Raw genomic sequence first — 15,704 nt, 5'->3', positions numbered from 1 at the left:
TTCTGTTCACGTGGTTTCCAATAGTGCTCTGAACCTGTGGCGCTCTCTCTCTCCCTCTCCCATCTCTCCCTTCCCCCCCCTCTCTCTCGCATCTCTCCCTTCCCCCTCTCTCTCTCCCATCTCTCCCTTCCCCCTCTCTCTCTCCTCCCCCAGCTTTCCCTCCCCCTCTCTCTCTCCCTCTCCCATCTCTCCCTTCCCCCTCTCCCTCTCCACATCTCTCCCTCCTCCCTCTCTCTCTCCCTTCCCCCTCTCTCTCTCCCTCCCCCAGCTTTCCCTCCCCCCTCTCTCTCCCCTTCCCTCCCTTCCCCCTCTCTCTCTCCCTCCCCCAGCTCTCCCTCCCCCCCTCTCTCTTCTTCCCCCAGCTCTCCCTTCCTCTCTCTCTCTCCCTCCCCCCCTCTCTCTCTCCCTCCCCCCTCTCTCTCTCCCTCCCTCCCCCCTCTCTCTCTCCCTCCCCCTCTCTCTCTTCTTCCCCCAGCTCTCCCCTTCTCTCTCTCTCTCTCTCTCTCTCTCTCTCACTCTCTCTCTCGTCTCACTCTCCTCTCTCTCTCTCTGCTCTCTCTCTCTCTCTCTCTCTCTCTCTCTCTCCTCTCTCTCTCTCTCTCTCTCTCTCTCTCTCTCTCTCTCTCTCTCTCTCTCTCTCTCTCTGCTCTCTCTCTCTCTCTCTCTCTCTCTCTCTCTCCTCTCTCTCTCTCTCTCTCTCCTCTCTCTCTCTCTCCTCTCTCTCTCCCTCCTCTCTCTCCCTCCCCCAGCTCTCCCTCCCTCCCCCCTCTCTCTCTCTCCCTCCCCCAACTCTCCCCCCATCTCTCTCCCCCCCCCAGCTCTCCCTCCCCTCTCTCTCTTTTTATTTCTCTCTTCACTTGAAGGGAAACAGTCACCACAGTGAAGACATGAGTAGCCAGGCAACCAGCCAGCTAACCGAACAGATAGACAGCATCCAGCCAGGCACAGACATACTGACAGACAACCAGGCATCCAGCCAGGGTGCTGACCTGCTCTCTGCACCAGCAGTGTGGCCTCTGCCCCGACAGGACAGTCCTTCAGCAGCTCCACCACGCGGCCGTGTCCAGCCCCCGCCACCGTCTGACGGTTCACCTCCAGAATCAGGTCGCCCTCGATCAGCCCCATTGCACCCTGGGAACCGGGCTCCAGAACCTGCACACAATGCGAGCAGACAACACCCACACACACGAGTCAGAGTCTGCTGGTGCGTGGGGGAGGTAACCTCACATGAGTCAGAATCTGCTGGTGCGTGGGGGAGGTAACCTCACATGAGTCAGAGTCTGCTGGTGCGTGGGGGAGGTAACCTCACACGAGTCAGAGTCTGCTGGTGCGTGGGGGAGGTAACCTCACATGAGTCAGAGTCTGCTGGTGCGTGGGGGAGGTAACCTCACATGAGTCAGAGTCTGCTGGTGCGTGGGGGAGGTAACCTCACATGAGTCAGAGTCTGCTGGTGCGTGGGGGAGGTAACCTCACATGAGTCAGAGTCTGCTGGTGCGTGGGGGAGGTAACCTCACATGAGTCAGAGTCTGCTGGTGCGTGGGGGAGGTAACCTCACACATGAGTCAGAGTCTGCTGGTGCGTGGGGGAGGTAACCTCACACATGAGTCAGAGTCTGCTGGTGCGTGGGGGAGGTAACCTCACACGAGTCAGAGTCTGCTGGTGCGTGGGGGAGGTAACCTCACACGAGTCAGAGTCTGCTGGTGCGTGGGGGAGGTAACCTCACACGAGTCAGAGTCTGCTGGTGCGTGGGGGAGGTAACCTCACACGAGTCAGAGTCTGCTGGTGCGTGGGGGAGGTAACCTCACATGAGTCAGAGTCTGCTGGTGCATGGGGGAGGTAACCTCACACGAGTCAGAGTCTGCTGGTGCGTGGGGGAGGTAACCTCACATGAGTCAGAGTCTGCTGGTGCGTGGGGGAGGTAACCTCACATGAGTCAGAGTCTGCTGGTGCGTGGGGGAGGTAACCTCACATGAGTCAGAGTCTGCTGGTGCGTGGGGGAGGTAACCTCACATATAAGTCAGGAGTCTGCTGGTGCATGGGGGAGACTAACACATCACCTGCTTTACTCGCTGCCCAGTTGGACTGTCGGCGATGGTGAACCCAAACCCCTCCGCTCCCTTCACCATGGTAACGGTCAGCAGCTCCGCTCCCGGCCCTGTGACTCCGCCGGCCATCCCGGTCGCCCCCGATGACGCCATGGAGACATTGTCATCGTGCGGGGTGAGGGCGGGGCCTGTGCCAGGAGTGGTGGGGGGCAGGGAGGAGCCGTCCAGGTGAGTGTCCCCAGGGTGCGGGGGGGGCATGGCCAGGGCCTGGGGGGGCAGCTGGGAGCTCAGCGACAAGTACTCCAGGTAGGGGTCGTAGCCCCCGCGGCCATTAACCACTAGGGGGCGATGTTCCAGGCCGATAGGCGTCATAGAGGCAGCGGCCGCAGCGGCGTTGGGGTCCTCGGGGTCGAAGGGCAGAGGGTAACCCCGGCACAACACCAGGGTCACACTCTGCCCAATGGGCACCGACTGGAACAGCTTGACCACGTCAGCGTGGGTGGTGCCCAGCACGCAGATGTCATTGATGTACACAATGACATCACCTGGAGGGGAGGGGCACGCAGCGTTAGAGGGTGAGGGGAGGGATGAAGTGTGTGTGAGTGAGTGTGTGTGAGTGAGTGTGTGTATGAGTGTGTGTGTATATGAGTGTGTGTGTGAGTGTGTGTATGTATGAGTGTGTGTATGAGTGTGTGTATTAGTGTGTGTATGAGTGTGTGTATGAGTGTGTGCGCAACAGGGTCAGAGTAAGGCCAGTGCCTTTGTGAGTCTCTGTGGAACACTGAGAACATGCATGTGTTTTCCCTGGGGTTAGGGTTAGAGGATGACCTAACCCTAACCCTGGGGTTTGGAACATGCTGGCCCGTTCAGGACATTGTGTGTATTTGTGTGTGTGTAAGAGAGAGAGAGAAAGAAAGAGATAAAGATAGATAGATAGAGAGAGAGAGAGAGAGAGAGAGAGAGAGAGAGAGCAGTAGTTTGTTTGAATTTGTGTTATTCAGAGGACAGAGTCTTCCGTATAGCTGGAGTCAGGGTCACAGGCCATCAAGCTGCCTGAAATCCTCTATTTCACACTTCTGGAGGCATTCACACACACACAGACACACACGCACACACACTACTCTGACAGCATCGCTGCATGGCTCAAATAGGCCAGCTAATCTCTTTTAGGGTTGGTGTGTGTGTGTGCTTTGGCAATGTCATACAGAGAGGGAGCAGAATAAATCAGGACAGAGAAATATGGAGGGGTAGAGAAAATATCAGAGAAAAGAGGAGGGAGGAAAAAGAGAATGCACAGAGAAAGAGCGCTAGAGAAAACAGGCAGAGAAAGAGAGTAATCCAGTTGGTGTAGGTGAAGAGTACGGGAGAGAGAGCCAGTGGCGCAGAGACAACCAGACGATAGACAGAAAGACAGAAAGAGAGAAAGTACCAGTATCCATCTTGCCATCCTGTGCAGCGGGCCCCTCTGGTATCACACTTTTCACCTGCAGGAACTCATCAGGCTCGTCTCCTCCAATGATGGTAAAGCCGAAGCCCATGTTGCTCTTCTGCAGTGCCGTTGACAGGAAGTTCCCTTTCAGCTGGGTGGGGTCCCGAGTGAAGGGGGGTCTCTCTGCAGAGAAGGAGTTGAAGCAGCAAGTTAGAATGTGTGTATGTGCGTGCATGCGTTTGTGTGCAACTCTGTATATGCTAGGCAGTGGTAAGGGTTAGGGCTAGGGTTACGCAGTGGTTAGGGTTAGCTCTGTATATGCTAGGCAGTGGTATGGGTTAGGGCTAGGGTTAGGTTTATGCAGTGGTTAGGGTTAGCTCTGTATGTGCTAGGCAGTGGTAAGGGTTAGGGTTACCTCTGTATATGCTAGGCAGTGGTAAGGGTTAGGGTTACCTCTGTATATGCTAGGCAGTGGTAAGGGTTAGGGTTACCTCTGTATATGCTAGGCAGTGGTAAGGGTTAGGGTTAGGGTTACCTCTGTATATGCTAGGCAGTGGTAAGGCAGACAGACCCTGACTCTGCATCTGCTGCTGTTCCATCCTCCTCTTGGCCTCTAGAACCGGGTTCTCAAACTGGGTTCTCCTGTTGATGTGGCTGTATAACATGGAACAGCCGCAGATGGAAACGTTCAAAGAGAACACATAAAGAGAGAACCATTAGAGCTTCAAGGGAAAGGGAAGAACACCATGGAACCATGACAATGTTCTGTCTGACGCTTCCTTCTAAGGTTCCTTATTTAAAGGAAGTTTAAAAAGGAAGGAAGGTGACGTTAACTTACTCGACGTAGTAGCTGCCGTAGACGGGGTCATCTATCTTCTCCCAGCCATACGGGAGCTCTGGAGAGAGAAAGAGAGAGATTGAAATACACAGGAAGGAAAGGAAGAACAGGGGAAAGGGGTGACAGAGACAGGGAGTGTTCCAGAGTGGTACAGGAAGGAGAGAGAACATGGAGGACAGAGTGAAGTGAACAGGTGCAGCATGGTTTGAGCAGCTGAAAGGAAACATCAGAGCCAATCAAATCAATTGATGATTCTGGCGTGGTGCAGAATCCCCCCTACTTCCTCCCTCTCACTCTCTATCAAACCTCTCTTTCTCTCTTCCTCCCCCATTTGCTCCTTCCTGCCTTTCCTCTGGTCTCTTTCTCCATATATCTGCTCCTCTCTCTCTCATATCCCTCCCTACCTTGGCAGTTCTGTTAACACCCTTTCCTCCTTTCTCTCCTCCTTTCATCCCTCCATGTCCTGGTCTATCTATCCTGCTGTTGCCAGAAACACAACTGGGTCAGGTTACTTCTCTTACTCAGGTCCTTTCCTCCGCATGTACACACAAACTCAGTCCTGACTACGTTATGTCAACTCTATAACACACTATAATGTGTTTAATATTATTGAAAGTTTATGTTTACGTTTAGTAAATTGTTGTTTCGCCTATGTAATCTAACATAGACACAACCGTAACACATCAGTAGAATAGTATTTGTTTATGGAACATTAGAATTTAAAGGATGTTCACAGACTTTTGTTTAAAGAACTGTATAAATAAAGGTGTCACGAGGCTTCACTGTCAGCCATTTTTGTTGGCCAAAATGTAGTAATTATCGGTAAATACTGCTTTGTGTGTGTGTGTCAATGTGTATGGAGTGGGGGAGTGGGGTTGAAGACTATAATCACATGTCCTCTCCTTCTTTAGCTGGCCTCACTACCACTAACACATCACACCTCTCACACACATTTAGCCTCTTTCCCTGCCTCTCTCATTCCTCTCTACCTTCCTCTCTACCTGCCTCTCTACCTGCCTCTCTCCTTCCTCTCTGTATATGCTAGGCAGTGGTATGGGTTAGGGCTAGGGTTAGGTTTATGCAGTGGTTAGGGTTAGCTCTGTATGTGCTAGGCAGTGGTAAGGGTTAGGGTTACCTCTGTATATGCTAGGCAGTGGTAAGGGTTAGGGTTACCTCTGTATATGCTATCTCTCCTTCCTCTCTTCCTGCCTCTCTCCTCTCTGCCTGCCTCTCTCCTTCCTCTCTCTCCTCTCTGCCTGCCTCTCTCCTTCCTCTCTACCTGCCTCTCTCCTTCCTCTCTGCCTGCCTCTCTCCTCTCTGCCTGCCTCTCTCCTTCGTCTCTGCCTGCCTCTCTCCTTCCTCTCTTCCTGCCTCTCTCCTCTCTGCCTGCCTCTCTCCTTCCTCTCTACCTGCCTCTCTCCTTCCTCTCTGCCTGCCTCTCTCCTTCCTCTCTGCCTGCCTCTCTCCTTCCTCTCTGCCTGCCTCTCTCCTTCCTCTCTGCCTGCCTCTCTCCTTCCTCTCTGCCTGCCTCTCTCCTTCCTCTCTGCCTGCCTCTCTCCTTCCTCTCTACCTGCCTCTCTCCTTCCTCTCTGCCTGCCTCTCTCCTTCCTCTCTGCCTGCCTCTCTCCTCTCTGCCTGCCTCTCTCCTTCCTCTCTGCTTGCCTTTCTCCTCTCTGCCTGCCTCTCTCCTCTCTGCCTGCCTCTCTCCTCTCTGCCTGCCTCTCTCCTCTCTGCCTGCCTCTCTCCTCTCTGCCTGCCTCTCTCCTCTCTCCTTCCTCTTGCCTGCCTCTCTCCTTCATCTTTGCCTGCCTCTCTCCTCTCTGCCGGCCTCTCTTCTCTCTGCCTGCCTCTGTTGTTGGTCCACCACCTTAAACAGCTGCCCCTCCCCTCGCCACGGAAGAGAGACAGTTTCCATGGTAACCACCAGAGGAAGTTTTCTCCTGAGCTGAGGGCTCCTATGCCTCTAAAATAGAGTGTGTGGTCTATGGTTGTGTTTGTACAGTATGTTTGGTCTATGTGTATTCAGTAGGCTTGGTTTGTGTGTGTATATCGTGTATGATTTAAGATGTAATTCATATTGGATGCATGTCAATGAGTGTAATCCACTCTGCTGTAAAAGTAAATCAATTAACCCCCTCCCCCCTCCCACACAAACATGTCGTCGTCGTCGTCCCCGCCACACACACACACACACACACACACACACACACACACACACACACACACACACACACACACACACACACACACACACACACACACACACACACAAACTCATCCAAACAGAGGTATCATCCTGTGCATCTAAATGCGGGCCTTGGGTATGCAGGGATACTGTATGGTTAATGTGTGTGACTATGATATTGAATCGTGTTTTTCATTCCACTGCATTTGATGACTCACTCCATGCCCCTCTCTCTCTCTCTCTCTCTCTTTCTCTCTGTCTGTCTTTCACTCTGTCTCTCACTCTGTCTGAGAGAGAGAGAGAGAGAGAGAGAGAGAGAGAGAGAGAGAGAGAGAGAGAGAGAGAGAAAGGAGTGAGGAATATTAGTGATGTAACTCAACAGTAACCCTAACCACAACTCAATCATTTATGATCAGATGTGTCAGTTCTCCTTATCTTTCCATCTCACTCCCCCCCAACTCTCTCCCTCTTCAACTCTCCATCTTTCTTCCCTCCATCTCTCTCCGTCCATATTCTCTAACCCCTCACTCCCCTAACCTGACTCGCCAGATGGTTTGTTACACATAACCATCTGGGAAGTTGTGCATGGAAACTGTTTGGAAAAGGGCAGGCACTTAAGAAAATTACTTGGCAGGTGATTGGATGAACCATCTGTCTATCATGGGCTAACTTCATGCCAGTAGCTGCCAGTAGTTCCTCATATGATGCTGATTGGAAACGCTGTGGTTTAGGCTCCTACATCTTGCTCCACCTTCACCTCTTTCCCCCCCTCACTGTCTACCCCCTCTCTACCCTTTTCCATTCCCTTGCACCTCTCCCTTTCGCTCTCCTCCAGGTCTATATGTGTGTACAGTAGGTTTGGTCATATTGGACAGCGTGAGTGGAACTCATGATGCACTTCACTCTGCTGTAAATCATTTAACCTCCTCCCACACAAACATGTTCCTTGGTCTCACACACCCCCCCCCACACCATCCCCACAGACGTGTGGACCTAGACACAACACAGACTTTGATCTCTAATGCTTACTGGTGGACCACAAAGAGCTTTGGGTTCCAATCTGGTTCCACCACCTCACTGAATCGCTCTTCCCAAGGGTTCTTACATTTCTTCCTGGGAGTTCTTTCTTGTCTTCTCTGAGGGTCTAATGTTGGTTAAGATATGTATCTATGGGCATTTGATCTCCCCTATCCATCTCTATCCCCTTCTATTTTCTCTCACTTTATCTCTTTCCTTAAACCTCTTTCTTCCCCTTCCACCTCTCTTATCTCTCCCCCCATCCCCTTCTCCCTTTTTCTCTTGCTCCTCTATCCCCCTTCTCTGTCTAGCCTTCCATCTTTCTCCCTCTCCCTGCTCTCTCTCCAGAGCACAGATTTTATTGAAGGTGTCTTCCTCATCCTCCCTCCAACTCCTCCCACCTTCTCTTCTCCCTCCAACTCCTCCCACCTTCTCTCCTCCCTCCAACTCCTCCCACCTTCTCTCCTCCCTCCAACTCCTCCCACCTTCTCTTCTCCCTCCAACTCCTCCCACCTTCTCTCCTCCCTCCAACTCCTCCCACCTTCTCTCCTCCCTCCAACTCCTCCCACCTTCTCTTCTCCCTCCAACTCCTCCCACCTCCTCTTCTCCCTCCAACTCCTCCCACCTCCTCTCCTCCCTCCAACTCCTCCCACCTTCTCTCCTCCCTCCAACTCCTCCCACCTTCTCTTCTCCCTCCAACTCCTCCCACCTTCTCTTCTCCCTCCAACTCCTCCCACCTTCTCTTCTCCTTCCAACTCCTCCCACCTTCTCTCCTCCCTCCAACTCCTCCCACCTCCTCTTCTCCCTCCAACTCCTCCCACCTCCTCTCCTCCCTCCAACTCCTCCCACCTCCTCTTCTCCCTCCAACTCCTCCCACCTCCTCTCCTCCCTCCAACTCCTCCCACCTCCTCTTCTCCCTCCAACTCCTCCCACCTTCTCTCCTCACTCCACTCCACCTAGAAACAGTGTGTGCGCCGCCAGGCTCTGCAGTTACATAACAAAGCATTCCCCTGACATCCCTTGTTCTGTGATCACAAGCTTTTAAACTCCAGAACATATAGAAACAGTCATACTCTCTTTCTTACAAGACACAAAAGTGTACAGATGTATCCAAACACTTCCCCAGATGAACACAAAAACATACACACTTCCCACACTCGTGCGCTTTGCGAGAGTGAAAAACAGACTGAAAAAAGAAAAGAATAAAGAGAAGTGACTGAGGAGGAAAGACAAAGCAAGCGATCACTGATGACAGAAAAAGCAAGCGATCACTGATGACAGAGAAAGCAAGCGATCACTGATGACAGAGAAAGCAAGCGATCACTGATGACAGAAAAAGCAAGCGATCACTGATGACAGAGAAAGCAAGCGATCACTGATGACAGAGAAAGCAAGCGATCACTGATGACAGTAAACATGGATGTGTTCCTGTCTCTTTTACATTGTAAATCTCTTCATCCATCCTTCTCCTTATTCCCCTCCATTTCTTTCTTTATCTACCACTATCCAATCTATCTCTCCCCCTCTAAAGACAAAAAAGAGAGGGAGAATTCAAATTCTATAAGCCTAATGGGACAGTCAAAACTGCCAGATCCCAGCAGCCATTTAAGAAAAGAGAAAGAGAGAAGAGAGAGAGCAGGAAGAGGGAGCAGCATCGGCAGGGTTGTGTTCAGCTCAGTGGGATTAGAATTCCCCTCACAGACTGCAGCCCCTTTACTGAGCCGAATAAGACGGGGACGAGAGAAGCAGAAGGGGAGAGGAGGAGAGGAGTGGAGGAGGAGAGGAGGATAGGAGGAGGAGAGAGGAGAAGAGAGGAGGAGGAGAGGAGTGGAGAAGGAGAAGAGGAGGAGAGGATGAGAAGAGGGGAGGAGGAGAGGAGGAGGAGAGGAGTGGAGAAGGAGAAGAGGATGAGAAGAGGGGAGGAGGAGAGGAGGAGGAGAGGAGGGAAGGAGTGGAGGAGGAGAGGAGGAGGAGAGAGGAGGAGGAGAGGAGGAGAGGAGTGGAGGAGGAGAAGAGGAGAGGAGGAGAGGATGAGAAGAGGGGAGGAAGAGAGGAGGAGGAGAGGAGGGGAGGGGAGACGAGAGGAGAGGATAAGAGGAGGCAGAGAGGAGAGAGAGGGATACACATACACTGTCTGACTGATGACTGTGATTCCAGCAAGATAGGACAGGGCACTCCTCTACGAGACACATGTGGGACTACTGTAGCCACACACACACACACACACACTACTCACCATCCTCTTTACACTCCTCAGGTGGCTTGGCTTTCTTAGCAAGACGAGGATCCAACCATGAAGTGGTTTTAGTGTTATGACTGGAGGAGAGAGAGGAGAGTAGGAGAAGAGGAGAAGAGATAGTGTGGGGGTTCAAAAGGCAAGAGAAGAGGAGGACATTAGGAGAGGAGGAGACGAGATGGGGGAGGAGAAGCAGAGGAAGAGATAGATGGAGGGGAGAGAAAGAAGAGAGGGAGTGCAGAGGAAAATATATTAAAGGTGAACTAAATGGCTATTAATCCTGTCATGGGCCCTAAGAAATCCACTCCTCATTAGAACAGAAGAAGGCAAAAACTGTGCGTCTGTGTGTGTCTCTCTCTCTCTCTCTCTCTCTCTCTCTCTCTCTCTCTCTCTCTCTCTCTCCCACACACACACACACACACACACACACACACACACACACACACACACACACACACACACACACACACACACGTTCTCTTACTCTATGAAGTAGACTTCTCCTTTCTCAGTGTAGGCCATCTCCCAGTTGTCAGGCAGGGCTCCCAGCTCCTCCTCGTCCCCCCCCTCTGGTAGCTTGGGGGGGGACTTGGGGGGCTCGTCCCCCTCCGTAGGGGGGTCGCAGGATGAGGGAGGCAGAGGTGGGGCCTCCACAGGGACCTCGCCTGAGGCGTCTGTGCTTTTGTCCTCATGTTCACTAGACTCTGTGGGAAACAATCGAGAGAGAAGGAGAGCAAGATGAAGAGGGGGGAGAGAGAGTGAAGGAAAAGAGACAAAAGGAGATATTGAGAAGAGACAGTGAGTCACCAGGGCAGAAGGGAGAGAAAAATGAGATGGAAAGATGGAGGGAGGGGAAGATTAGAGAAGAGTGAGAGAGATGGATGGAAAGGGAGGGAGAGGTTAAAGTCCAGAAAGAGAGAAAAAGTGAGATACAGTGTCCTCAATATAAATTAAGCACAGTAAGTCCTTGGACAGAGCCACATTAGGTGTCCTGTATATAGTTGTGCACTTCCTCAAGGTGTGTGTGTTTCTGACACACACACACACACAGACAGAAGTATGTGGATCTTGTATTGATTCTCAGGGAGTGAGGACAGCAAGCAGCCGGTCATAAAAAGCCTCTTGATAACACACACACACAGCTCAAAGGAATTTCTAGAAACTCAAATGACCCCCCCCCCCCGCCCTTCCAACCCCCCGTCACCCCCCAGGCACACACACTCACCAGGCGTGATGGCCATGCCATTGCCGTTGACAACAGGGCCTCCGCGCCCGCCCCCTCCCCCCTCCTCCTCCTCCTCCTCCTCAGGTGGAGGCTCCAGGCTGGCCCTCTGCTCCATGTTGCTGACCGACTGGTTCCTCTTCCTCTTGCCCTGGGCGCTGGGCCGTCCTCCGGGCAGCAGAGCCTCGCTCACATTCAGGGGCGGTGCCGCCGGGGAGGGCTCTGCTGGGGGCTTGGGCGTGCCGTAGAAGTTATCTGGGGGGATTGGGGGTGGAAGGGCACATGTTTACAGAGACATCTCTGCACCTAAATATGCAAGTGACATATTTTATAGCACATAATATTCGCTTGTGAAATGTGAAATTACTATAAGAGTATGGGCTTATTAATAATATAAATAAAATGCACTGTTTTGATACAATATCAAAGTTGAGGCAGAGGCATCTAATTTCAAACCTTTGAATGGGAGGCGAGAAAGAAGGAGAGAGAGAGAAAGGGTTAGCAGGGAGACTTAATAAAACCCCTTTATTGTCTAGTCAAAAGTATCAATTGCCAACTCCCACACCCTCAATAAAGAACACATTGAACTTTTCAACCAGCCTTTGATCCAGCACCTCCAGCAGCCAGACAGATTATTACAAAATGTTCAGATTGGACTGTATGTGTGTAGGTATACCTACTGGACACAAACACTTCTCCTACAGAGGTGAAGTTGAGCTTGATGAGCCTGTTCGACTGAAGCTGCTAAACCAGGATGGTGGTAACCCTAACCCTAATCGCATGATTCACCATCACAAACACAGTGATTAAACACCTTTACACGTGCACACAGGGTTTCCTGCAGGACTACCTTTACACGTGCACACAGGGTTTCCTGCAGGACTTTTCAGTTAAGGCGGCCGCCTAAGAAACACACGCCTGCAGCCTTAACTACGTCGTATATAAAAAAAAAATTCTCCCTTCCATTCCAAACCGTGACCAACGCCAGTCTCCCTTCTCTGCAGAACGCATTGGAGGAAAAACTTTTTTTGGCCCCCCCATACCCCCCCCCCCCCCCCCCCCCCCGCCACACCCCACCCTAGCACCTTAACTAATACAAACACCACCCTACCACCTTAACTAATACAAACACCACCCTACCACCTTAACTAATACAAACCCCACCCTACCACCTTAACTAATACAAACACCACCCTACCACCTTAACTAATACAAACACCACCCTACCACCTTAACTAATACAAACCCCACCCTACCACCTTAACTAATACAAACACCACCCTACCACCTTAACTAATACAAACCCCACCCTACCACCTTAACTAATACAAACACCACCCTACCACCTTAACTAATACAAACACCACCCTACCACCTTAACTAATACAAACCCCACCCTACCACCTTAACTAATACAAACCCCACCCTACCACCTTAACTAATACAAACCCCTACCAGATTTTCTGCGCGAAACCCGGCATGCACACATACTGTAAACACACATACACACACAGAAAATACACACCCTGACTTATACGTGTGAACACACAAACACACTAACGAACATCTTGGCACTTTACTATCCCTCTTGTCTGATTTTGTTTCTTACCTTCATATGTTCCACTCTCTAATAGTGCTCCACTCTGCTCCAGTTCCATAAAGCGCTCCACACTCACAAAGTTGTAGTCTACCCCTCGAACCTCGCCTTCCTTAGGCTGTCTGGTCGTACCTGGGGGAGAGGAGAGGAGAGGCAAGATCAAGGAGAGGAGGGAGCAGTATCATCTGTTAGCATGTTTTTCCAATTATTCTATCATATGATACTGTGTAGCAACTAACAACCCGCTCACTGTCTCAAGTTTATTTACAGATACAGGTACATTGTAATTGATTTGTACATTGGAATTGCTCAGGCGTAAGTCTGTGTGTGTGTGTGTGTGGTTCTGGTTCTCTAAGAGAGCCAGTGCTCCCACTGTGCCAACACTAATCTAACCTGTGAGCCAATCACAACGCAGCAGGATTCCCTACTGCACCAGCAGATCCGTGTGTGAGTGTGTGTGTATTTGTATGTGTGTGAATGCAAATGTGTGAATTTCTGTGTGTGTGTGCAGTGTGCGTGTGAGCATTTCTGTGTGTGTGTGTGTCAGACAGAGCTCCTTCCACCGCTAGATCAATGTGTTTATCCAACACATGGAGAGGAGGTTATTCCTGATCCACGCCACAGTGGACGAGAGCTGTTGTCACGGTGATGACCTCTGGGTAGAGAGATCGGCTAGCCGGGTCTGAGATATTGATCGGCTAGCAGTCCTTGAGAGAGTCATTCTCTCACTCTCTATCTTTAGAAATCCCTCTCTCTCCCTCCTTTCTCTCTCTCAGTATACATGGTTCTATATGTGTCTTTCTCTCTCTCCTCCCTCTGTCTGCTGGTACATGGACAGGTCTACTGGCTCTGATTGTGAGGATCTAGAGAAGAGAGAGGAGTCTGGACTTGCAAACTCTCCCTCAATCTAGTCATGAGGACCTAAAGTGTAATAACTGTAATGGTGATTGTGTGTGTGTGTGTGAGCGTGTGAGCGTGGATGTTCAGACCTGGATTTCTGTAGAACCAGAGAAAGGAAAGGAAAGCCCATTTGGAGCCGGAAAATAATGGAAATAGTGAAAGAGCCGTGCTGTGACTCACATCCAGATATGACACCCCCCACCCCCACCCCTCCCCCCTCTGAATCATGCAGCTAGGGGGGAGGGGAAAGAAGAGGGGACGGGGGAGAGTTGGGGAGGCAAAAAGGGAGGAAGACAGAACAGAGATGCAGCTTGATGTCTTGATGAAGATAAGTGTCGGCTCTTTCACGTATGTGTGCACCGACGTGTCTATGTATTTTCCATATGCACACAGTCTGTGTGTTCTTGTGAGTCAGTATGATTAGTAGGCCTTATGAAGAGGGGGAAGCAGAGCTAAAAATAGAACGGATGAGGGGGGAGGGGGGGTCCAGTACCTACTCAGATAAAGAAGAAGAGAGGATGAGGAAGAGGGAGTGTTTGGGAGAACCCAGAAGAAAGATGGACTACCAGATAGTCTCTGCTTGGTATGTGTGTGTGCGTGTGTCTGTCTGTATGTGTGTGTGTGTGTGCGTGTGTCTGTATGTGTGTGTGTGTGTGTGTGTGTGTGTGCGTGTGTCTGTATGTGTGTGTGTGTGTGTGTGCGCGCGTGTCTGTGTGTTAGAGTGAAGATTAGAGGTTCTGGGGTCCCTAAATTAGGGGAAAAGAAGCCCTGGATTCCAGCCTGTGTTTGGATTGGAGGCCCAGGTAGAGATCAGATACCATGCAGGACAGATTTACACTCAACACCAGACTATACATGTCTTGTCACACAAGACACAATAGAAGATCATTTTGCTGTTGAAAATAACACTGAGCGAGACACTGTCTCATCCTCACAAGGATGCATACACACACACACACACACACAAACCAACACACACCATACCTCTCACACACACATACACACCAGACATTCACCACATCAAAACCTAGACCCTTTTCCCAGGGTGCTTTTCCCTGCTGAGCGAGCCCAGCGTTATTGCGATAAGAGAGAGGAGAAGAGCACAGAGAATATCAATGAGACCATCTCCATCCCTCTCTCCACCTCAATCCCTCTTTCCACCTCAATCCCTCTCTCCTTCCACTCTCCACCTCAATCCCTCTCTCCTTCCACTCTCCACCTCAATCCCTCTCTCCTTCCTCTCTCCACCTCAATCCCTCTTTCCACCTCAATCCCTCTCTCCACCTCAATCCCTCTCTCCTTCCACTCTCCACCTCAATCCCTCTCTCCTTCCTTCCTTCGTCTTATGTTGATGTCCCCTCCTCTCTCTCATCTCTTCATCTTGTCCTCCATATCCCCGTCTCCCAACAGTCATACTGTCTCTTTCTATCAGGCTGTATCCCCATATTTCTCTATCTTCTCTGTCTCCTTTTCACTCTCTTCTTTATTAGTTTTATATTATTCTTCCCCTCCATGTCTTTCTTCATCATTTGCTTTGCCCACTGCACCTTGTTTCCCCTTCTCTCCTCACCTTGTCCTTTATCTGTTCTCCACGTTTCTTTTGTCCCACTCGTATCTCCTATCTCTCCTTCTGTCCTATCCCTCTGTCATTTTCCTGCCCCCTCTCTTCTATCGGTCTCACTCCTCTCACCCTTCTCTCTCATTTCTTTTCCAATCTCTCTCTGCATTCTTTCATTCTGCTCCTGTCTTTCACTGTTAACCTTCTCTCAGGTCTCACTCAGTCCAACTTCTATCCCTCCCTCTCTCCCTCTCTCCCTCTCTCCCTCTCTCCCTCCCTCCCTCCCTCCTTCTCTCCCTCCCTCCCTCCTTCTCTCCCTCTCTCGAATGTGGTCAGTGACAAAGCAGTTCTAACAACCTTATTTACACTGCAAATATCAGACAACAATAACAATAACAGCCTTCAAACCCCACTGTCTACTGCCACAACAACACCAGCTTCCAGCACTGCCGCCTTGCCATGGCAACACCTTAAGATGAGCTCAAAGAAGAAAATATTGCATTCTGTCACATTCAGCACATAGCAGACCAGTCGGCATCAAGACACACAGGGCCTCATGTACTAACGCTAACTAACTACTTTTGCGCCAACTTCAGGCGTACTTGTTTTGCGCATAAAAGCATGGCGAGGTATGTACAAACATGCGGCACTGAGGTAAAAGCGCAGACTGCCTGTCG

General features: G+C 50.9%; 1 protein-coding gene across 1 annotated transcript in view; it reads right to left on the bottom strand.

The window, feature by feature from the left end:
• Nucleotides 1–15,704, bottom strand: part of LOC136941589 (membrane-associated guanylate kinase, WW and PDZ domain-containing protein 2-like) — a 48,572-nt gene that overhangs the window by 18,637 nt on the left and 14,231 nt on the right. The window contains exons 3-11 of the mRNA XM_067234127.1: nucleotides 12,582–12,701; nucleotides 10,976–11,227; nucleotides 10,235–10,454; nucleotides 9,751–9,830; nucleotides 4,313–4,370; nucleotides 4,010–4,128; nucleotides 3,475–3,657; nucleotides 2,058–2,590; nucleotides 990–1,152 (exon numbers count right to left, since the gene is read on the bottom strand). Coding sequence (XP_067090228.1) covers nucleotides 990–1,152; nucleotides 2,058–2,590; nucleotides 3,475–3,657; nucleotides 4,010–4,128; nucleotides 4,313–4,370; nucleotides 9,751–9,830; nucleotides 10,235–10,454; nucleotides 10,976–11,227; nucleotides 12,582–12,701 — 1,728 coding nt within the window. The remainder of the gene's footprint in view (nucleotides 1–989; nucleotides 1,153–2,057; nucleotides 2,591–3,474; nucleotides 3,658–4,009; nucleotides 4,129–4,312; nucleotides 4,371–9,750; nucleotides 9,831–10,234; nucleotides 10,455–10,975; nucleotides 11,228–12,581; nucleotides 12,702–15,704) is intronic.

Source organism: Osmerus mordax, chromosome 4 (assembly GCF_038355195.1).
Source record: "Osmerus mordax isolate fOsmMor3 chromosome 4, fOsmMor3.pri, whole genome shotgun sequence".
NCBI lineage: Eukaryota > Metazoa > Chordata > Actinopteri > Osmeriformes > Osmeridae > Osmerus > Osmerus mordax.
This window is presented reverse-complemented; position numbering and strand designations above follow the sequence as displayed.